Source organism: Taudactylus pleione, unplaced genomic scaffold, assembly GCF_031769625.1.
Source record: "Taudactylus pleione unplaced genomic scaffold, aTauple2 ptg000201l, whole genome shotgun sequence".
NCBI lineage: Eukaryota > Metazoa > Chordata > Amphibia > Anura > Myobatrachidae > Taudactylus > Taudactylus pleione.
Window position 1 is genome coordinate 29,128,378 of NW_028284603.1, and position 24,796 is coordinate 29,153,173.

The 24,796-nt window shown below is 42.5% G+C and overlaps 1 protein-coding gene across 2 annotated transcripts in view; it reads right to left on the minus strand.

Moving 5' to 3' along the window:
* Positions 1-1,552: 1,552 nt before the first annotated feature.
* Positions 1,553-24,796, minus strand: part of KCNH1 (potassium voltage-gated channel subfamily H member 1) — a 541,044-nt gene continuing 517,800 nt past the window's right edge. For both annotated transcript variants that reach the window (XM_088477543.1, XM_088477542.1), the window contains one exon: positions 1,553-2,398. In XM_088477543.1, coding sequence (XP_088333669.1) covers positions 1,553-2,398 — 846 coding nt within the window. The remainder of the gene's footprint in view (positions 2,399-24,796) is intronic.

Below are 24,796 nucleotides of genomic sequence, written 5' to 3' on the forward strand. Positions count from 1 at the left end.
ATACAGTGTAATGTTATATGAACACTTTCAGTATCAATATGTAGCAAATAATAGTTATTAATTGGGATAGGTCAACTCCCGGATTCTGGGCAGGGTTTATAAATGTTTATGAAATGGTAAAATTAGTTTCATGTGACAATTGTGACAGAGAAAGGGAACATTTGTTTTAAAATATTAAAGCTTGCATGTGCATATATTGTAAGCTCTTCTTTCGGTATGCAGATGGCTGTGGGGGAGATGTACTAAGCCTTGGACAGAGATAAAGTGGAGAGAGATAAAGTGCCAATGAATCAGCTCCTAACTGTCACTTTAAAGGCTGTGTTTGAAAAATGACAGTTAGGAGCTGATTGGTTGGTACTTTATATATCTCCACTTTATCTCTCTCCAAGGCTTTGTACATATACCCTATGTATGCTATTGCTGTCTATGATCTTAGGCTGCAAATAAACTTCACCATAGACAAAAGAGCTGCATCTGCATGCTGCAAGAAGGCAGGGCACCTAAAGTTATTCAAAATGTTTGCAGTTTTAGCTATAACTGTTAATTAGATTTTTTCCACTATAAACAACAGGAACTTTATAAAATATAGTTTTGTATAATCTAGAGTGATACTTCCAGTTTTATCTTACATCTCCATATTTATTTTAGGAGTCCCCCCACAATTTTACTTATATATTGTGACATTCAGTAGGTGGCTTTGCAAGCTTACTAGAAAGGCCGCAGCAATGAAAGTTGTTTCATACAGTTTTGCTTTCTTGTCCATCCCTCATACTGGACAAGCGGGAAAAACAGTTACATAAGGCATGCTGTTGGGAAGAAATTTTACAAAACGACTTCCCAATATTCTGAAATAAAGGTGCACCAGCCCCTCTCTTCTCCAGTCATTGGTTGGAGAAACGTTTTCACCATCGAATATGTCTCCTCTTCCTCAGAGCTTCAAATTGTATGTGTGTGAATATACTTTGAAATATAAGCCACATAAAACCTGTATTCAGTGAGCACACCTTTAAATATTACAGCAAGTCAGTGAGAAATAGGATGTTCCATCAGGTCACTGAGATACAGAATGTTCCAGCAGGTCACTGAGATAGAGGACGTTCCATCAGGTCACTTAGACACAGGACATCTAGCAGGTCACTGAGATACAGGATGTTCCATCAGGCCACTGAGATGCAGGACATCCAGCAGGTCATTGAGATACAGGACATCCAGCAGGTCACTGAGATACAGGATGTTCCATCAGGTCACTGAGATACCGGACTTCCAGCAGGTCACTGAGATACAGGATGTGCCATCAGGTCATTGAGATACAGGACATGATGTTCCATCAGATCACTGAGATGAACCTATGTAAACTGTTTCATAACTGTATCATGGTTTACAGAGCCCACTTTGGAGACACAGTCTATGCTTGCCCATAATTAATGAACATGCAGATCTTGTATAATGGTGATAACATCATTAAACATAAAGCAGAGCAGAACACTGTGCTTAAAAGGTGAAGAACTGGGCTCTTGGTTCCTCTACAATTATTTTTCTATCTTCAGACTGTTTAACTGGATCCAAATATGTCCCTTTCTGATTCAGGAGACTGGGGCCGTGATATTTCAAATATTTCTTGGGGCGTCTGGGAGCACCTTCTTGAAGCTAATATTCTTAGTATCTCAGCAAGTTGTTTTTCTAAATTTGTCATTTTTGAGTTCAAGGCTTTAATATCTTCTTTTAACTCATGCTTCACCTCTAACACAGTAGCTTGGAGAGTCTGTTCTGGAATGGGATAAAAAGTGTGTTTAACTTCTGCCTGCACAGGACTTCGATCCTGGGGGCTCCTAGTCTCCCCAACACTGTCTAAACGTAAATCACTTTTTGTTATGCCACTGTCACAGGAATCTGTCTTCTTTAAAGTAGCCTCCCCTGAGGGTTTAGTTCTGTCTGGTAATATTTCCATAGATTCTGCTTTAGATACTTTGTTCCAATCCTCCCCTTTCCCACATGCATCTCTAAACCTGGCCCACCCTTTCCTTTTCACAAACTCCCCAGCCACTTTACCTCCAGCGGTTTCGGATACTGGAGCGTGGAGCTTAGCTCGGTCTGACACGCCAGAGGTTGATGCCGCCTGGAAAGATAATGGCGTGGCGGGACTTTCTGTGACCGTGACGAGGCTAGCTTTTATTGTGTTGCGAGCAGAATGTTCCACCAGTATGTTGCCTTTCTCTATGTCACGGTCGTTGGGGTCTCTTCCTCTCTCGGCTGCCAGTCGTGCCTCTTTCTGCTGTCTAAATCTCTGAAATAGTCGTCGAACAGGATGGTCGGGTGGGAGGATCAGTGGAGCCTCATTTTTACTTTTCATCCACTCCTCTTCCTCCCTTTTCACGTCACTGATCTTTCGGAACACTATCTGGAAGAAAATCAGAAGAGGTTGATCAGTTTCAAAGTCTATTACGTTCCCATAACGATCTAGGAAGGACCTCCATCAACATCACTTATTTACTGTACATTTTATCATTCTGAAATTAACCAAAAAGGAAGGATTTTTAATCCGGCATATGTTATAATGAAACTAGCCTTATGGATGGCGATATAAGAGATACTCCACACAGATTTTTTCCACTATCCTATCTCCCTGTCCATAAGAAGGGCTGTAACCTCAAACATGCTATGTGCGCCTTGCATAAGGGAATGTATATAAGCCTATACCCGGGCTATGAGGAAATGCTGGAGGCTTCGTCTAAAGTAAAAAAAGAACAAAACAGAAAGAACCATTGACTCTCTACTGAATGGTTAAACTTTAATATTTATAGATGAAATAGAAAATAAAAAATAGCACATTTAAGCTACAGAACGTTGGACTTTCCCCACCATTATTTTTACCTTCTTCTGGACATTTGTAGTGGTCATTTTATAAAGATAAATGTTCATCTTATTTATGGTTGTTTCTGTTCAAAACTACACTGAAGTCAATGGAAAAGTGCTTTAGGGGTGTCACACGAGTGTATCTAAATTCTAAACAGATAAATATGCTGAAAAACAAATGCCTATCTGGGAATAACTTTATTATGGAACAGTGCTGACTACAGTTCTCCCAGGGTCATAAATATAAGCTATCCTGAAAAGGAAGGTGGGATAGAGTGAACACCAAAAAAAATATGACCAAGATAATGAAAATGGTTTTATTTGCTGGCACTACTTGCTATTAACCACTTAACTGACAATTTCCTCCTTTAGACAAAGGTGATCCGGAGAAATAGCACTAATGTATGAGATTTAATAAAGATTGATTTTGGATTCTGTTCGATTTGCCATTCGATTTTGACATTGGATATTTACTAAAGCCAAAATTGAATTTCAAATCGAACCTAAAACCGAATTTCACTCAAAATCGAATATAGGCAAAACATCAATGTTTTCCCATAGTCGAAAATAGGATCCTTTCATTTACTAACATCGATTTGCAAGTGGAACGTAACTCGAACTTCAACTCCCCAAATGAATAGAATAATCAGAGAGATGATTTGAGTTTCTAAACTACATTCTATTGGCTGGAAAGTGATTGTTATGCCTTTAAAAGTTCCCAAAAGCATGCGGGGCAGTCTGGCTGTAGGAATAATGGCTGCTCAAGGCTATGCTATGTTGTGCACCTACCTGTGGTATGCAAATCACCACCTGACTGAGAGAACCCAGGAGCATACTGGCTGCTGGTGAGGTCATACAGATGTTCCGCCTCTCACGTTCCAACATCATGAAGCTGTATGACCTCATCAAGACTCAACTTGAGCCAGACACTGCACGGTCACATGACGCATCAGGCCTGCACAAGCTGCTGTGTGCTTTACTTTTTTTTTTGCTACTGGCTCCTTTTAGTCAGTTTCAGGTAGAGTGCTAGGTATTTCCTAGCTTTCCTATAGCAGGCAGCTGACCCAAGTCATGCGGGCATTGATCCCCCTCTGCAACACCTACATCTGCTTTCCCAATCAGGAGTCAAACTGGCACAAACTTAAGGTAGCTTTCTATAGTCACTCAGGCATGCCTAATGTTCTGTGAGCTATAGATTGCCCACACATTGGGCTGAGACCACCCAGGAATACTGCACATGTCTATATCAACAGACATCATACATGTTCCATGAATGTACAGATGGTCTGTGATGCAAAACTAAAAATTTGTGTTGGGACTGGCTATCCTGGTTCATGCCATGATACCTACATCCTCAGCAATTCATCCATCTCTGCAAATGCCAGAGGGATGGTTGTAGGGTAAGTTACTTGTATGTGTTAATTAAGCAGCTAATACTACGGGGCATATTCAATAGGTTGCGAGATTAGCAAAAAACCCGCACCTGCGAGGATTTCCTGCAGGTGCGGGTTTTTTGCTATTCTATTAGGTGCGTATTTTGTTTTAAAACATGCACCGGGAGGATTATTTTTACGCACCTCCTGAGCAAGCATGATTTTTCCTAAAATTGTTGATTTTAGGAGAAATCACCGGGACTTGCTCTGGCACCCTGGTGGCACCCTCCCTGAGGACTAATTAAGCAATTGGAAGTATCCAATTAGCTTAATTAGTCCTTAATTACTTACCTTCTGCAGCATTATCTTCTGCATCTTCTTCATCCAGCATTGGGAGCCGGGTCTTCTGCAGCAGCAGTGAGCATGTCAGTGTGTGTGCTGTATGTGTGTATGAGTGTGTGTGTGTATTAGTGTTGTGTGTGTCCCGATGTCAGTGTGCTCCCCCTGTCTCACTGTGGTCCCTCCAGGATTGGGCGCTGGGAGAACTACATCTCCCAGCAGCCCTTGCCCCTCCCACCATTTCCCAGGACTCCCAGCAGCCCCCTCTCCAGTAAGAAGAGGGGAAGCCACCAGGAGCCGTGGAGAAAGTAGGTAAGTGATTTTTTTTTAATAATTAATTTTCCGCAGCGCGAGGTTTTCAATAATGAAAACCCCGCATCTGCTATTTTTTAAATTGAATCCCACAGGTATCGGGAGCGCGCATACCAGCGGAATTCTGAAATTGGGCGCGAGGGGCACAAGGATTTAGCCTTGCTAATCTTCGCACCCAATTGAATAAGCCCCTACATGTTTATATTGTTCTAATTTTGTTTATTTTCACCCAACAGGTGATTTAGGCTATGGCTGTTACTCCTGGCTTCTGACTCCATTGTCAAATCTGCAAACTCCTGCTGAGCATAAATATAACAAGACACATATAGCTAGCATGTAGTCACCCGATCTGTGATAGAACACACCTTTGGGCTAATAAAAACAAGGTTCAGGTGTATTGATAAATCGGGAGGCATATTATTATATCATCTGGCAAAAGTGTTCGATATTGTGTTTTACTGCTGTATATTGCATAATCTCACATTATTTCATAATCTGGGGGGAGTGGTTGATTTAGACAGTGAGCAGGCAGAGGTTTTGTTACCAACAACTGACTATGTGAGCACAGAAAGTGGAAGGCAGATTAGGGCTACACTTATTGCCAACAATTTCAGCTGTAAGTATCTGTTTTTGTAAATTAAATACAACAAATTCAGATTGTTGGTCCTCAGTCTCCTCCTGATTAGATGCAGCAAGTGCAGGACACTCTCTTCCACCCCCCTCTGCTGCCTTCCCCTACTTATAACAGCTGCCATACTCAGAAATGCTGAAAAACTTGGATACAGCACTCTCTGCACTATGCCATACCTGACAACACCCTTTCCCTTTTCTAGAGTGTGCACATGTTTCCAATTTTTTCCCCTATTAATTAGTGTGCATGTCATACATTTGGCCCAATAGGAAGTAATGAGGAAGTTGAGTTCGATTTTCAATTCGATTTTAATGGGGATTTGAGATTTGATTTTGGAAGGGATTTCATAAACTGAATGCAAAATCCCTTCTTAAAATCAACCAAAATCGAATTCGATTTGAAAATCGAATGCAAATCGAATATTAGTAAATGAGGGATTTGTTAAGGGATTTTGCAGTTTGATTTAAATTCAATTTCAGTTGATATTATCAAAAATTGAGTACCAAATCGAACTTGAGTAAATTTACCCCCTGGTCAGGTAATGCACTCTTGGGTGCGATCACATCTCATGCGTTAGTGCCAGGCAAGGGGTTAAAGGAGAGGTGTCCACAACAACAGTTTAGTGTAGCCAGACATTTACTGTTTTGAATACAATGTTATGTAAAACAATTTAGATAAAAGTTTTGAATTCATCTAACACAGCAAAAATAGAGGGATTGCCAATACAGCCCACTCTTTATCTAATATAATTGTGCTGATATAATCCAATTACTTATGAGCAATCCACGGTCCAGTCGTGCATTAGAATAACTGGTGACATAGGCTTTTACACCGGGGAAACTGATTAATGTTTTCACTTTTAGACAAACTGCTTTACTTATCATATGCAGGACATGAAGTAGCAAGCCAGAGAACCATAGGGATGTATGCTGTTTAATAGGAAATTGTACCGAAGACTTTATTTCCCAAAAGGCCTAGCAAATGGCCATTCGTGGGCACATTTAATGAGTTTCTTCAATCGTTAGGTTACAATGCTTGTCCTATGTTTCCCATAAGAGATATATGCCAGATCAGACTGAGCTGCATTGCAGCTGTCTTAGAATCACAGCACATGCAGTTATCTGCATTATCTATGTGATAACATAGCCATAATTACAGCGTATATCCCAGATTGTGCCGGACAGTAATTCAATTATTCCCATAATGTAATACAGCTATGTGCTTCATAAATGATCCTTCAGAAATGACACATTAAAATAAACATCAGCTGTGCTGACACCATGTTTCACTAACACATTATTAAAACATTAGGAATGAGGGGGTTTATTTGCGAAGTAAAACCCGATACTTTTGTCCGTGTTCATGCCCCATATTTAAAAGGACAGTGCTTTTACTAGCCATATCTTGCTAATAAAAGCACTGCCCTTTTAAATATCGGGCATAAAAGCGAATACACCCAACACTTAAGCTGGGTACACACTACACGATATGTTGTCCTATTTGGCGTTTCAGACCGACATATCGGGCACATTGTCTAGTGTGAACCCACTAAGTCATTGATGATGCACACTCCTGCGGGTCGTCAGTGACATCCTCTGTCGGCCCTACATGCAGTGCTGATGGAAGATATCATTAGCGAGGGCCATGCTGCCGAAATGCAGCATGGGCCCTGCCATTGCTCCATTGCTGTACTTGCCGATGCCGACTCCTCCACCAGGTCATCACTGCCAATGTCAGGCTGGGTACACATCGTCTAGTTTGTACCCAGCCTTAGTAAATAAACCCCAAGAAGTCTTTTGTGAGTCACTTTGCAATGTTAGATGAATAGTTCTATTTCATTCAAATACTTTTTTTTATACGTATGACGTTATTTAAAACAGTTTGTTGTTGTTTAGAATTTGTTGCCAAAATAGTATGATTTGTTTTAGAAATTCCCTTGGTTTTTCTTCTGTCTTAAGGCGGGTATCCACTAATAGATATACAAAACGAGAGCACGATTACGACATTGCAATCGTGCTCTCGTTTGTACATCTAGTGATGTGCCCAGACTGAACGTTCACTATTTCAGTCCAGGCACATCCATCATACCCAAACATGCTGAACCTGACGAGATCGTCAGGTTGACCAGCATGTACGGGCGATGTCGGATGTTGGAAGCGACCAGCACATCGCTGGTCGCTTCCGACCAAAACATGCCATATGCATGCGCGATTTGCAAGCGATTGCATGATAACGACGTCGTTATCGTGCAATCGCTTGGTTAAATCGCTAAGTGGATACCCCCCTTTACTGTAGAAGCTTAATATTTGATAAACATTTAATGAGGAAAGTAATCTCAGGTTCCATCATTTGATGCTACTCCTGTTTTAGAGAAATATAGAACAGCGCAACTTTATACACTGCTATAACTTCCTTATAAATGATGTTCTTCAGATTATCCCTCACACATATGCCAACCTTAGTTTAGACCACTTAACTTGATTTCATGCTCTTTACTGTTGAGAAGAAAAAGTACTTGACAAGTGTACTCTGCACCATGAGACCATCCGAGACTCAGCTGCTTTTAAGCAGTAGACTGCTGTGCTGTCACCATAGGATTAATGATTTTATTTCTACATAAGTTTTAGAACCTGTGTCGGGCCCCATTGAGGTTTGAAAATTAGATTTTATTCATGCAGTTTTACTATGCATATTTTCAGAGTATGGTTAACTTAACCTTTAGGGTCAGACAAGACATATATTGAGAGGCCTATATTCCTGTGTCTGCTAGTACCTAAACCTGTCAGTGGGCTCCTTAAGAGATAGTTAGTACTATCTTATATGGTGTGTTGTGCCACATTACATATGAATGAGCATTATGAGGTTGTAGAGACGCTAAGCAGGTATGTGACTTTTCCCCCATATTCTCTAGACAAAGGGGCTTTGGCAGATAGTGTAACTCTAGACATTCCAGGGCACGTCATTACTGTATATCTGTGAATTGGTTATATGTAACTGCTTGCTGCGTATGTGTAAGAGATAAGAATTGGTATGCTATGTTGTACCAGCCTAGCACTGGCACCAGGCATAGGCATTCTAAGCAAATGCCTAGGGCATCTGGAATGCCTTGGAGGCATCCCACGGCTCTGCAGCTCCCCGCCGCTGCGGTGATCGGAGCTCAGCTCCGATCAGGCAGCACTGCACAGTGGTCAATTGACAGCAGGGGCGGATTTGTGCCATCTGAAGATCTAGAGTATATGTTGCGATTGGCATGTGGCTGTGAATAGGGCTGCATGGGCTTATAATGGTGCTTTACGGAGGCTGGTGGCTCCCCTGAGACTGCCCACCATATCACATGTGATGCTGATCAGCCACAGGCAGCCCTGAGCTCAGGCTGAGCTGTCCTTCCCCTGCTGCACCACGCCCCCTTGGTTCTCTCCCCGACCTGGCTTTGATTTCTACCTCACACGGAACTGAGGAGGAAAGGGACTGGCTGACGGCTATCATATATTTGGTAAGGGCTCAATTTACTTAGTTTATAAACCTTTCTTTGTTTATATTAAAATTGTTAAAAAACCTGGAAGAGAGGGGGAGGGGCGGGGCATCTATAGTGTGTAATGCAGGAGCTGTGCAGACTCTTGTGACAGTGCACTGCCCCTGCCTCCTTCATAGTGCCCCCTCCCCTGTACAAGCCATGGCAGTACCTGCTTCTCAGCCTACAGAGACATTTAGCAACAGGTAACTGGAGGTTATGTGTGTGTGATGTGTGATGTATGTGTGTGTGTAATGTGTGATGTATATGTGATGTATGTGTGTGATGTATGTCTGTATGTGTGTGTGTGTGTGTGATGTATGTATGTATGTGTGATGTATGTGTGTGTGTGATGTATGTCTGTATGTATGTATGTATGTGTGATGTATGTCTGTATGTGTGTGATGTATGTCTGTGTGTGTGTGTGCGATGTCTGTATGTACAGTATGTATGTGTGTGTGTGATGTATGTCTCTGTGTGTGTGTAATGTATGTCTGTGTGTGTGTGTGTGTGTGTGTGATGTATGTCTGTGTGTGTGTGTGTGTGTGTGTGATGTATGTATGTATGTGTGTGATGTATGTCTGTGTGTGTGTGATATATGTATGTATGTGTGTGTGTGATGTATGTCTGTGTGTGTGTGATGTATGTATGTATGTGTGTGTGTGTGTGTGTGTGTGTGTGTGATGTATGTCTGTGTGTGTGTGTGTGTGTGTGTGATGTATGTATGTATGTGTGTGATGTATGTCTCTGTGTGTGTGTGTGATATATGTAAGTATGTGTGTGTGATGTATGTCTGTGTGTGTGTGTGTGTGTGTGTGTGTGTGTGTGTGTGTGTTTGTGTGTGTGTGTGTGATGTATGTATGTGTGTGATGTATGTCTCTGTGTGTGTGTGTGATATATGTATGTGTGTGTGTGTGATGTATGTCTGTGTGTGTGTGTGTGATATATGTATGTATGTGTGTGTGTGTGATGTATGTCTGTGTGTGTGTGTGTGTGTGTGATAATTGGTAAACTTCTGGTACATTTTGTGCTCTAATATTTAAATGCATGCAAACATATGGGGTTACTTTCATTATTTACATTCTGTGGTAACTTTATTAGAATACCAGAGCAACTTTGTCGTTACTCATTTGTTTTAAACCCTTAATTTATCCTGTAAATTCAAAAAATTATAATGAAAATAACTTATCTATAACTGTTAAATCTGCAGCTATTTTTAAATTGCTATAATAGTTCTACAATGTAAAATATATATAGAATTTGTTTAAAAAAACAAAACAAAAAAAAAACCTATGCGTTACTAAATAAGGTTGATCTTTGTATAGTCATCACATCCAGACCAGCTACATCAACAGCAATTGCTGACTTCCCCCTTCCTGTATCTCTCTAAAGGCGGGATGTGCTAAGCATCGCTTCCGCGATGCGGTACTTCCCCCGTGACTTTGAGTACATACTGTGGTTCATTACCACGGTATGTACCAAGAAATTTGCAAAGGACAGCTCTCCTGATAAGAGTGGTCCTTTGCGATGCTGCCGGGCAGAGGGACTTCCGGGGTTAACTTCCAGAAGTCCTTCTGCGCATCATGTGAGGGATCCAATCGAATCCCGCCCAGCCAGGAGCGTTCCGATAAGAAGCCCATAGGCTTCTATTGGGTAATACCACCCGAAGGTGGTGTTACCTAGCAGGGCGAAGCATTGGAATGCAGCGCATTCCAGGTGCTTAGTACAGCATTTTCGGGGGTTTTACCACATTTTTACCTTTAGTACATCCCGCCCTCACTCCCTGGATCACTGTTATCTGTCCCCAACTTAATGTAATTCTTATAACCCCCAATACTTATACCTCTTCCACTTATCATGTACTGTATCGGGGAGGATGGAGGGGCCCAAAAACATTGCAATACTAGGCCCCAAGATTTTCTGTCGCCAGCCCTGACTGCATCATATAGTTAAGCGAAAGTCAGATTTAACATATAGAGAGAGATAAAAAGAAATAGGGGACGCAGATAGTGTAGTATGTTAAAAGCACAATGGGTTACTTAGGATAAATCACGTACATCACAAAAGTTAAAAACTGGCATATCAGGGGTAAACAAGCCTGTTTGTAGAAAGTGCGTCCAGAGGATAAAAGCTGGTTTATGGTTTGAAAACTAAGTGACAGCAATTTCTACTAACAGGTTTGTGTGCCCTGATATGCCACTTATTTAGTTTTCTGATATAGGTGTGATTTATCCTAAGTTACCCATTGTGCTTTTAACATACTACATTATCTGCGGCCCCTATTTCTTTTTGCCTTTGATATTATAGATGCGGCCTTTGAGGAAGGGTAAAGAGAAGAGCTGTGGTTGACATTGTTATTGGACATTATACTGAAAAATATTAATAAATTGTGTCGAATTAACACTGCCTTGATCGAGCAGTTTTGTTACCTGTTTATATAATATCCCTGGCGTTGACATATAAATAAAGTTGAGAATACACTAAACGGTGTGTGTACCCAGCATTGCGATATATGACCCCCCTGCCGATGGGCCATGATATTGGCTGGTCCGTACTGGCCAATATGCCAGCCCCCGTTGCATAGCACTGCATGGGATCATAGGCCGCAAGTCCTTATTGGACTGCATGTACAAAAGATCAGGAAATGCGGCTGATGACCCCACGGGTCATGATATAATGCATACACACTGGACGATTTTAACGATATGTCGCTTTGATGCGTCGGAATCGGCAAAATCGTTAACAAAATCGTCTAGTGTGTAGGGGAGTTAAGATTGGAGGTGGGATTATATGCTAGGGGGCACCATCTAAAATCTTGCCTATGGCACCAAATTGGCTAGGGCCGGCTCTGACCCCGCTTGTAACTAATATGGGGTTAACATCCATCAGTCAATACCCAGATTCTAGTATATGTGCAGGGTCCCTACGCAATAGCCCTCAGCTCATGGCAGAACTGATGGACTGCGGTATCGGTACCTGCTTGTAAATTGATTGAACCAGGTGTGAGGAATGAGGGCTCCCTGGATATATTACATTTTATGAAGATGATTAAGTGGTGTTTTCAGAATGCATAAAGTATTGGTAAGTTGAGTATATACTCTGTTTGTTGTTTATTTGTTACTTATAACAAAGTGTAAGTTGATTTGTACTCACTTCATTGGTCACGTGTATAACTAATCACTTCGATACTGATAAAAGAAAGCCCCACTGTATACATGTGCATTGGCTTGTACTAAGTGTGGACACAAGTTGTGATCACATCAGAATGCATTCACATTTTGTAGACATTTTCCTCACATATACTGTGTATATAATATATATATATATATATATATATATATACACACACAGTATATACACGTATATACAAATGCTGTGTATATATATATATATATATATATATACACAGTATATATTTTGTGTGTATATATATATATATATATATATATATATATACACACACACATATATATATATAAAATACTTTAAAAGTCTAACATTTTTATTTTAGCAATCACATCAGGCACTGAAAAATAGCATGCGTACCAACAATGGTGGTTAGTCCACTGCAGGTTAACAAGTGTAATGGATTTCTGCAGTAAAGCACCAAGTTCTTCCACAGAGTCTCAGAGACCAGGAACGTCACCACTCCAAGCCACGGCCCTACGTGTTTCGTCACATGGACTTCGTCAGAGGGCTGGCATGACATCATCCAGAGACCTTATTTATAGGTCACAAGTAAATGTAGCGTCCAATCAAAAAATTTACGAATTAATCTCTAAATATGAACTAATCAGCTGCTAGCATGTTATATCAAAATGAAAATAAATCACACGAATAAAGAAGCAGTAGTAAAAAACAATGTGATGAATACACATATATAAAAAACCATAAAAAACAAGGAATGGCATAGTTTTATCAGCATATTACATAAGGTACAGTGACTTTCATCATGCTACAAAAGAATATTATTCCTGATCATAAAATGACTGAATACTTTACTTATGGAGTTTTATACAGAATCCTTCGCTAATTAAGGAACTAACAACATACAGCATTTAGAAACACTCACATGTGTCGCCAAATTGCTGGAGACAAAGCAGTGAAGATTTAGGTAAACAAAGGGGTAATCTCAGAACCTTCGTTTAACCCATTTGGGTATAACATATTCAGAGTTACAATCCAAAATGTTTCTCTCCTGCCCAGCCGATTAAGTCTATTTCTTCCCCTTTTATCAACAGGTACATGTTCAAGACCCATACATTTCGGAGTTGTGATTACAAGCATGACATTGTTTAAAATGTTGGGGAACACTGTGATTTTCTACCATATTTTTAATTTTTCTTAAGTGTTCCCAAATTCGAAGTTTTAAGGCTATTTTTGTTTTTCCCACATATCTCTTACCGCATCCACATTCTAACAGGTACATTATATGGGTTATATTACAATTATCCCCTTTATTTTAAATTCTTTTTCAGGTTCTTTTTCACTGCTGAAGGATTTAGTCCCTTTTAAACCATAAGGACACACTTTGCATTTACCACATGTAAAAAACCCATCTGTTTTTCCTAAAGGGAAACCAATATTCATGTTTTCACTTTTACCTAATAATAGACTGGGTGCTAAATATGATTTTAGTGTTTTGGCTCTCCTAAAGACTATGGGGTAAATGTAATAGGTCACGATTTTAAGTAAAATGCCAATTTGCACCTTCTCTCATTGTTTGAAGGTGTGAGTTGGTGCTAGGACTCTCAAATGTAATAGCCTGCAAACTTTTCAGTTCAAGACTGCTACACTATGCGAATCTATGCGAGTATTTATCTATGTAAACTAACACCTTTTAATGCGACTATCATTAAAAGGTGCAAGTTATACAGAAGCCTCCACAGATCAGTGAGATCCGTGAAGGCTTCTGTCTTTGTGTTAAAAAAAAAGACATGCAGCCCTTACCCAGAAGCATAACCATCCCTGGGCTCTGTACAGCCTGTGCTGGTTCTAAAAACACAGGGGCCAAAATGCATAAGGGGTCCCTGTATATTAAGTACCAGCACAGGGCTTATCTGAGCTGGTCCTGGTTGTGGAAAAACGGGACAAAACAAGTAGGGGTCCCCTGTAATTTCCATAACCAGCACTGGACTCTTTCTAGCGGGGAGCTAATGCCACATCCATGGAAACCCTTTCACCGGGTTCCATGGCCCAGCATTACCCCTGCCCACTAGTCAGCCCAGGCCAGGGATCCACAGGCCTAGGCTGATAGCCCGGGGCTATCTCCGGCACCCCTGGCCGTTAGGCGCCGGGTTGATAGTGTTGTGTTCTGTAAAAATTAGAAGTTAAAATATTGTCTTTAACTGTATTACTACACGTCCCAGCTAACCTCCCCCACATGCTGGTACTTGGAAAACCACAAGTACTTGTAGTTCCACAGCCAAAGAAATATTTAAATAAAGACAAGACACACCGTGAAAGTACAATTTTATTTAAATGCACACTCACACTAACTGACACACATACTCACCTAGTATCCCTGATGACATCATGTCCCCTTGTCCAGTAGGATTCCATAGGGGTACCTGTAATGAAAAAATGCAAAACCCCGAAACCATGCCGGACAGGAGGAAAAGTATGTGTTTACAGTGTATCTAATGATGTAACCACAAGGTTCACCTCAAGTAACCTTGTGGTTACATCATTGGATACAATGTAGCGGTTCCCACCATAGACTTCAATGGAGATTTCACAACATTGAAGTCTATGGAGGAGACAGGCTGACCGCACACAGCAAATCGGCGAGCAGCTACGACGGAGACGCCCGCTGATTGGCTGGCGGCTCCTGCAATGATTGGGCACACGTGTGCCCCAGTCATTCGAAAGGGGGAAAGGTATGTGTAAACACATAGACCCAAAAGATTGTTGGATTGCGCTTCAGAGTGAAGCTTAATAAAGTTTACTACAATGTAATAACCACTTGACTTTGAAACAAAATATTTAGACAAGGCTTCTCTTAGTAAAATATAACAAATTTAATATACATAATCAAAATTAGCAATTATGACACATGAGATATATCAAATCTACCACATAATAAAACATAAATGTATAAAATAGTATCCCTTGGACTTAAATCGGTCCTTGTATAAAACGATGTAAAATATAAAACCAGGTAACTTGAGTATAAATTCTCACTAATGAAATGCAATTAGTCACAGTCTCCTGTATAGTTTAGTTGCATATATAAAGTGTGCAATGCTCACCAGCAAGTTGAAAAGCACAAATTGGGATTCCTGTAGCTTGAGCGTATGGGATCCAGAGGAAATGCAATGTTAGTGTCTACCTCCCCGTATAACTTGTGGAGGATGGCGGCAGTGCGTCTCCACTGTATGGCTCTCCTCCTGAGTCTGGGGAACCACAATATCTCTACAGCGGCTGGTGTGGTATCCCAGCACTGATCAAACCGGGTCCTCCCCGTGGGGATCACTTGCCTTTGGTTACAGCCGGTAATAGCCACTTGATACTGGATGCACACGGATGGACCATGGTAAAATTAAAGTCATCCAAATAGTACAGGTCCACACAATGTGACAGGGCAGGTATATCTGGATTGCCTGGATGCAGTTTGTAGGCACTATTATCCTTTTGTAAGACGCATTTTGGCCCCTGTATTTTTAGAACCAGGACATGCTGTACAGAGCCCGGGGCTGGTTATGCTTCTGGGGAGTGGGTGCACGTCTTTTTTATTTAAATTTTAAAAGTGTTTTTATATGTACACACAGAAACATGCACGTATCTCATGGATATGTGCATGTTTCTGTGTTACTCTGACTTGCTCAGGATAAACTCGCTATCCTGAAGCTGGTCTATTATTTTTGCGAGTTCTCAGGCAGTAATATGTGCGAGTGAAGCACTCGCACTCTATTACATTGCCCGAGTTCTATCCAGAGAATGGAAAAACATCTGGATGCGCGAAGTTTGTTATAGTAAAGCCCAAAAATTGCGTGTTTTACTATAGTCGCATCCTATTACATTTGCGAATGAGTAAAAAATGCGAGTTTAGCACAAAACTCGCATTTTTAACAAATTCGCAACCTACTACATTTACCCCTATATCTGGTTATGCAGCAACATGTTCAAATAAAACTGGGTCCATCTGAATAATATGCCAGTACTGCATTAAAGTTTTCTGTATTTCACTATTAGAACAATTATATTGGTTTACAATTATTATTTACCTTATCTTTTCTATTAAATTCGGTGTTTTATATTTGATTAATTGTTTCTGTCTAATTTCTCGGCTTTATCAATCGCTGCATTCATTAACAATAAAGGATATCCTTTTTCACGAAATCTCTTTTTGTAAATTTCTGCTTGTTCTTCAAACTTTTTCACTGAAGTGCAATTCCGTCTGAGCCTGAATAATTGTGAAAATGGTAGATTTTTCTTTCACTTTTTATGATGACAGCTATCAAAATCCAAGTAATTATTGCTGTCAACTTCCTTAAAAAATGTGTATTTCTCTATATTCTTATTATCCTCCTGACAATTATTTGCACTAAGCACTAAATCTAAAAATTAAATTTCTTCTTGTTGGAAGTTAAATGTAAATGATAAGTTAGTCATTCATATTCAAATATTTAACAAATGTTTTAAACAGTTTTTTTGTGTCATGCCATATGACCAATATGTCATCTATGTAACGCTTAAAAAGTACAACATTTGCTGCAAAGGGGTTACATATTTACTCCCCCATATATAAATTTGCAATTCTGGATGCACAAATTGTCCCCATAGCATCTCCACAGATTTGAAGGAAAAATTCTTCCAAGAAGATGAAATAATTATGTTCTAACACAAATCTAAGGGGCATATCCAATTAGCTGCAGAGTTTCACCATCGGCTAATTTTCGGGCTAAAGTTCCGTGATGCGGGGATTAGCTATTCAATAAAATAGCTTTTTCCCAGCGTCAAAAAAACAGGACTTCCACGTGAGGACACACTGATTCAGCGAGAACTGTGGAATCAGTGTGTTATTCGCGCTCGTGCGAGGCCGAATAGGGCGGCCTCACGCAGATTTTACCTCGCACCTACATGAGGTGCGAGGTGAAGCCTGACAGTGGGGAATCGTGCGCAGGGTCTCGGGGATACCAGCGCGTGAAGTCCCCGCTAATTGAGTCCTGACCTGCGCGATAATTAGCCGTGGGGTAAACCCCGCGGCTAATTGGATATGCCCCTGAGACTATCAAAAACATAATTTTATGTGAATACATCTCAGGATCATCAGCAAGCACACTGTCTATACATTGTAACCCCTTATTATGTGGGATAGAGGTATACAGAGACTGCACATCAATAGTCCCCTAACATAGGCCCTCATTCAGAGCCGTACGCTCTGAGCAGAGCGCACGCTCTGAATGAGGGCCGTCCTCCATAACTATGGAGCGTCCTCCTGGACGCTCGTATAGCTGTGGGTCACCACCCACAGCCTATACGAGCGTGCAGTTTGATGGCCCCGATGGTCTTGACCATCGCGACCATCGAAACTGCGAGCCGGAGCCTGCGGTTGAGGTTTTCAACCGCAAGGCCCGGAGTGATTTTGGCTCTATCAGAGCCAAAATCACTCCCACTGACATCACTAGTGATGTCAGTGGGCCGGCTTCTGATGGGAGGCGTTCCCTTAGGAACGCCCCCGTCAGGGAGGCACGCCCACCAAAGGGGGCGTGCTGTCAATCAACATCGACAGCACGCCCCCTTTGATCAGACACAACGAGCGAAGGACTTTCCTTCGCTCGTCGCGTCTGGCGCATGCGCACGACGGAGCTCCCTCCGTCGTGCGCATGCTCAGTGCAGAACATCGACCCACTTGCGAGCGGACAGCCGCTCGCGAGTGGGTCTGAATCAGGCCCATAATTCCTTATCCCAAGTAAAAGTTTCCAATAATTGTAAAACGTGTGTTGAGAATATCACATATGTATCTAACAATGGAACATATTTTTTAAAAAACACATCTGTATATTCAGAAATTCTTGCTGTCAAGGAATCGATGCCTGATACAATCGGATGGCCTGGCGGCTGGTTCCGATTTTTATCTATCTTAGCTAGATAATATATATTGTAGCCACTCTTGGATGTTCATTACACAAATAGCTTTTTCTTTATTTCCTAATAACATTAAATCTCTGAGACTTTGTGGAGGAACTTGGTGCTTTGCTGGAGAAATCCATTATACTTATTAACCTATGGTGGACTAACCGCCATTGTTGGTACGCATGCTATTTTTCAGTGCCTGATGTGATTGCTAAAATAAAAATGTTATACATTAATGCACTATGTGGCGCCCCCTTTATTCAGCTGCTTAGAAATCTTTTCCTGGTTGGATTCGGGTACATTGGGGAGGACGAGAACTGATAACAAGCAGTGTGCAAGCAGACTGAAACTTTTTTTTTTGTTCCTGTGGATGTGGATTGCAGCCTGCAAATGAATTGAGCAATCTATTATTGGACTTGTAGTTCCACAAGGACATTCTGTAAGAAACTGCACTTACGCTCAAGCATATTCCTTTTATTATATATATATATATTTATTACACAATACACTGGCTGCTCACTGTGTCCAGCAGTGATCGGGACAGAGGTGGAGCTTGAACAAGGAGGGGGTATGGATGCCACTGGCTGCTGCAGCACACGGAGCACTGACAGCAGCGCTGGGAGGAGGAGGTGGCAGGCCCGGGGACGCAGAAGCAGCCGCTGCCGGGAAGAGGGAGGAGGTGGCCAGCCCAGGAAGGCAGTAGCAGCCGCCGTGCTGGGAGGAGGTGGCAGGCCCTGGGACGCAGAAGCAGCTGCCACCGCGCTGGGACGAGGAGGGAGGATGTGTCCAGCCCGGGGACGCAGAAGCCGTTGCCGCGCTGGGAGGAGGAGGTAGGAGGTGGCTGGCCTGGGGATGCAGAAGCAGCCGAAGCTGGCAGCTGCGCCAGGAGCAGATGATGCGGCGCTTGCTGCCCGTGGGGAATAGCAGGAGCAGCAGGTCCTGCTTACAACTACTAGGGAGGAGGGTCACGCATGCTGACTGATCACTGCTTGCCACAGTGATCGGGATACACTGGAGCCTGCAGTAGCACCAGGAGGGGGGTGCTGCCAGATGCCTGATCACTGTGGACACGCTGGTGGGGCAGCCACAGTTGCCGGTCCCTCTGATGTAGGCAGCTGCTGGAAGATTAGTTTCCCGCAGCCGCCTAGTGGGCACTTCTGACTGGTTGCATCAGATGCTACCATGTCAGGGAAAGCCCAGCCTGGTGTGGTCGCATCTGATGCGACCATGCCAGGCAAGTGGTTAAGCAAAGGATCATTTATAAAACCATCTCAGACATTTGTCCCATTCTTTGTGACTATATAGCTGGTGTCTCTTAGTGCTGCTGGAGGGCCCACAGAGAAGGAGATCTCCATGTACCTCAGGAGGAGAACAAGCCTGTTATACAGTCAGGTCCATAAATATTGGGACATTGACTGAATTTTCATATTTTGGCCTCTATTCACCACCACAATGGCTTTGAAATGAAACAAACAAGATGTGATTTAACTGCAGACTTTCAGATTTAATTTGAGGGTAATTACATCCAAATCAGGTGAACGGTGTAGGAATTACAACGGTTTCTATATGTGCCTCCCACTTTTTAAGTGGCCAAAAGTAATGGGACAAACTAAACAATCCTAAATCTAACTTTCACTTTTTAATACTTTATTGCAAATCCTTTGCAGGCAATTACAGTCTGAAGTCTGGAACGCATAGACATCACCAGACGCTGTTCTTGGGGCATTTTCCCTTCAGTTTTGTCTTCATCAAGTGAAATGCATGCTCAATCGGATTCAGGTCAGGGAATTGACTTGGCCATTGCATAACATTCCACTTTTTAGCCTTAAAAAACTCTTTGGTTGGTTTTGCAGTATGCTTCGGGTCATTGTCCATCTGCACTGTGAAGCGCCGTCCAATGAGTTCTGAAGTATTTGACTGAATATGAGCATATAATATTGCCCGAAACACTGCTTTTGTCAGCAGTCACATCATCAATAAATACAAGGGAACCAGTTCCATTGGCAGCCATACATGCCCACGCCATGACACTACCACCACCATGCTTCACTGATGAGGTGGTATGTTTTGGATCATGAGCAGTTCCTTTCCTTCTCTTCTCTTCCCATCATTCTGGTACAAGTTGATCTTTGTCTCATCTATCCATAGAATGTTGTTCCAGAACTGTAATGGCTTTTTTAGATGTTGTTTGGCAAACTCTAATCTGGTCTTCCTGTTTTTGTGGCTCACCAATGGTTTGCATCTTGTGGTGAATCCTCTATATTCACTCTTGTGAAGTCTTCTCTTGATTGTTGACTTTGACACATATACATCTACCTCCTGGAGAGTGTTCTTGATTTGGCCAACTGTTGTGAAGGGGTTTTTCTTCACCAGGGAAATAACTCTTTTGTCATCCACCACAGTTGTTTTCCGTGGTGTTCCGGGTCTTTTGGTGTTGCTGAGCTCTCCGGTGCGTTCTTTCTTTTTAAGAATGTTCCAAACAGTTGATTTGACCACACCTAATGTTTTTGCTATCTCTCTGATGGGTTTGTTTTGATTTTTCAGCCTAATGATGGCTTGCTTCACTGATAGTGACAGCTCTTTGGATCTCATATTGAGAGTCGACAGCAACTGATTCCAAATGCAAATGTCACACTTAGAATCAACTCCAGTCCTTTTACCTGCTTAATTGATAATGAAATAACGAGGGAATAGCCCACACCTGTCCATGAAATAGCTTTTGAGTTGATAGTCCCATTACTTTTGGCGCCTTAAAAAGTGGGAGGCACATATTGAAACTGTTGTAATTCCTACACCGTTCACCCGATTTGGATGTAATTACCCTCAAATTAAATCTGAAAGTCTGCAGTTAAAGCACATCTTGTTTGTTTCATTTCAAAACCATTGTGGTGGTGAATAGAGGCCAAAATATGAAATTCTGTCAATGTCCCAATATTTATGGACCTGACTGTATATTTATTGCCTTATTCTCACAATGTAAATGTAAGGTGGATTTCCCCTCACGGTGTAGGTTGCTATAGGTCCGTGGCCAGAGAACTTGACTCTGGGCTCCACAATAAAGATAATTTCATAGGGAGTGATTAAATATTTTTTGGGGTACCCAAAGACAATGGGCGCCCAATGAAGCAATTCAATTGTTGTTCCATTTGGGCGCCGGTGCCATGTGTGTGTGCCCAAAAGCACGGGGTCTAGCCGCATATAGCCACTAACCCCTGGTTTGGGTGCCCAAACTGAAGACTTATCGCACATTTCTGCTCGCCACCTCAGGAGACTGCGAGCAGAAACTTGTCTAACCGCAGCTAATTGGGTGCCCATTAGTTTAGGCATCCTATAAAACAACTGAATCACCCCCATAGTGTCACAAAACTCCAGTGTGACCTTATCTACTCTTGTAATCTATAGTACGTATATCATTTGTTTACTCTTTATATCCTACCACTATAATTGTGCCTACATTACTGTACAGTATACATTTTCCAATAAAGGGAAGATCAGCTTGTCAGGGCATCCTGAGTTATTGTTCTCTACGTACAGCCATGAGGGCAATAAAAACACAAAGGGACATAATGTATCTCAGTATATGTTCACACATGTTTCTAGTATGGTGCACATTACAGCTACTCATTTTGCTAGGTAGTTAATTTTCTATTTCATTTGAGGAAAGAACCTAATACCGATCCAAGGAATCAGCGTAGCATTCAAGGATGTAATGTACTTTGTGAGGTCTAGTTAAGCTTAAAACCAGTTTATAGCCTTAATTGAAAATGAACAAAACCAGCTTTATGACACTAATGAAATAAAGCATTAGCCGTGTTTTGGAACAACACTCTCGGGGAATAGCTGGTAAAGCACTTTACCATGTAATATGTAGCAAATACCTTGTATTGATGTGTTTCATGCTGTGCAACAAATTCCACAGGAAAAGTATCACAAAATATATTTCTAGGAAAGGCTTCTTTCCGCTACTAAGATCATGGTGTGCCATCTCACCAGGCTTCATCAATTCAGTGGTATATCAACAAACAGCACAGCCCACTGATTAATGTCCGGTCGGGCTAATTGCCTAACCATAGCGGTTGTGGGGAACAGGGGGTAAATTTACTAAAGTGTGGGTTGTTAGAAGTGGAGTTGTTGCCCAGTGGCAGAACTAGAGAGTGGTGGGCCCAGGTGCAAGAATATGCTTTGGGCCCCCCTATGCAGTGCTCCACGTAGTGGTACCCCTATGCAGTGCCCCTTATATAGTGCCCCCAGTAGTACTCCCCCGCTATGTGCAGTGCCCCAAGTAGTAGTCCCCCCTATGTGCAGTGCCCCCAGTAGTAAACCCCCCTATGTGCAGTGCCCCCAGTAGTAGTCCCCCCTATGTGTAGTGCCCCCAGTAGTAGTCCTTCCTATGTACAGTGCCCCCAGTAGTAGTCCCCACTATGTGCAGTGCCCCCAGTAGTAGTCCCCCTATGTGCAGTGCCCCCAGTAGTAGTCCCCCCTATGTGTAGTGCCCCCAGTAGTAGTCCTTCCTATGTGCAGTGCCCCAGTAGTAGTCCCCACTATGTGCAGTGCCCCCAGTAGTAGTCCCCCCTATGTGCAGTGCCCCCAGTAGTAGTCCCTGTTATGTGCAGTGCCCCCAGTAGTAGTCCCCGCTATGTGCAGTGCCCCCAGTAGTAGCCCGCCTATAGAACAAACACAAACTTACCTGAATCCCTGCTCCTGCGCCCGCTGTTGTCTGCTCCTTCATCCTCCCGACCCGCTCTCGCTCTGCACTATGGGAGAGACGTCATGATGTCTCTCCCATCACCCACTGCGGGAGTCGGAAGGCGGAGCTCAGGAGGTAGCCTGCCCGGCTCCCTCCGTGGATGTAGATGCCAATGAGAGTCTGTCTGACAGATTGGCTGCCAAAACAAACACACCGTGGCCCGGTAGTACGAGTGTATTACCCAGGGCCAGCGGCGGTGGTTGCTATGTAGTGCAGACCGCACTCACCGCGGTCCGCACTACACTGTGGGGCCCAGGGGACACTGGTGGCGGGTGCAGCGGCACTGTTGGCTGCAGGGGTTATGGGCCCCTGCACCACAGCTGGCCCCAGTGCAAGCCACCAGCTGCACCGCCGCTAGTTCCGCCACTGTTGTTGCCCATAGCAACCAATCAGATTCTACTTATGATTTAGCTACCATCTTCTATAAGATAATAGCTAAAATCTGATTGGTTGCTATGGGTAACAACTCCATTCTAAAAACTTGCACTTTAGTAAATATACCCCCAGCTCTTTATAGTTTTACAAGTTGGAAAGGAGGAATTAACAAGAACACAAAGTAAAATGTGAATTTAGGAAATTAAATAAATACTAGTGTCAAAGGAGAGACTGTGGAAAGAATATTTGGTAGTAAAAATATATACAGTATATTTTTATATTTTAGTGAGCTAAAGCAGCTTTTTTTTTTTAACTGATGCACTGCTTGCTATGGGTAACTTCTCTGCTTGATACATATTCCCCTATATCTCAGTGTTCCATTATTCTAGGAGCTTAAATGTCTGCCTCCATCTCAGTGTTTCATTATTCTGGGAGCTTACATGCAGGCACGCACACAGGGGGGGTTTCCGAGTACCTATTAACCCCCCCTGGCCCAGTGTCAGGCTGGGCTGGGGGGCAGGGTGCCTTGTGCCCCCCGGGCTGCTCAATAGCTGAGCCGCAGATTGAATGCGGCCTAGCCGTCTGCATGGAATCTGCTGAAAATACTCTCCAAAAATGGCCGCAGCCTAATAGGAGACAGTCGCTAGAGGTGCTACTTGACCTCTAGTGTCTGTCAGGGAACACAGAGTGCATATCAGTCGGGAGATGATGCAGAAAGCTGCATCTTCTCCCGTATAACCCCTGGCAACAAGCATGAGGTCCCTGGCAATGAGCATGAGGCCCATGACAACGAGCATGAGGCCCCTGGCGACGAGCATGAACCCCTTGGCAACGAGCATGAAACCCCTGGCAATGAGCATGAGACCCCTGGCAATGAGAAGGTACTAGAAAAGTAATTTGAAGCCTTACTATGGGGAATAAAATGGTGTTAGGGGCATAACTATATGTGGCATAATGTAATGGGCTGTACAGTGTGTAGCATAATGTGTAATGGGAATTACTATAAATTGGAAAAATTATATAAACTGTCTGTGGGGGATGGAGGCGCATTTTTAACTGTTCGCACTAGGAGACATAGGAGCCAAATTGCCTACAAATGGCCCTGCACTAGTATTATCAAAATGCCATGGGGGGAGGGCGCCAAAAACTTTATTTTTGCAGTTGGCGAGCAAAATGTATAGTTACGCCACTGCACTGCTGTGTTCTGACTTTGACTAGTTAGGCACAGTTTCTCCATCTAAACATGACCTCTGTAGCTGCGGCTATCTGAGAACACAGCAGCTCTCACTGATGACCTCACAACACTCCCATAACATGCACATGAGACACACTTTTTGTGTTCACTTCAGGTCACCGCCCAGGAACTCCCATTACTCTGCCGCACCATTTTCAATACCATCTGATCCGATCGCTACAGTGTGTGTACACTCAGGGTAACACATTTGCAGTACTGGCTTTCTGAAGTTTTCGCACATGCGCAGTTGCTAAAAATCACATTGTGCAAGTTTTATGCCCAGATGCCTTGTTATTTATATTACTTATTGTTATTTATATTAAAACACCTGAAGTACACAATA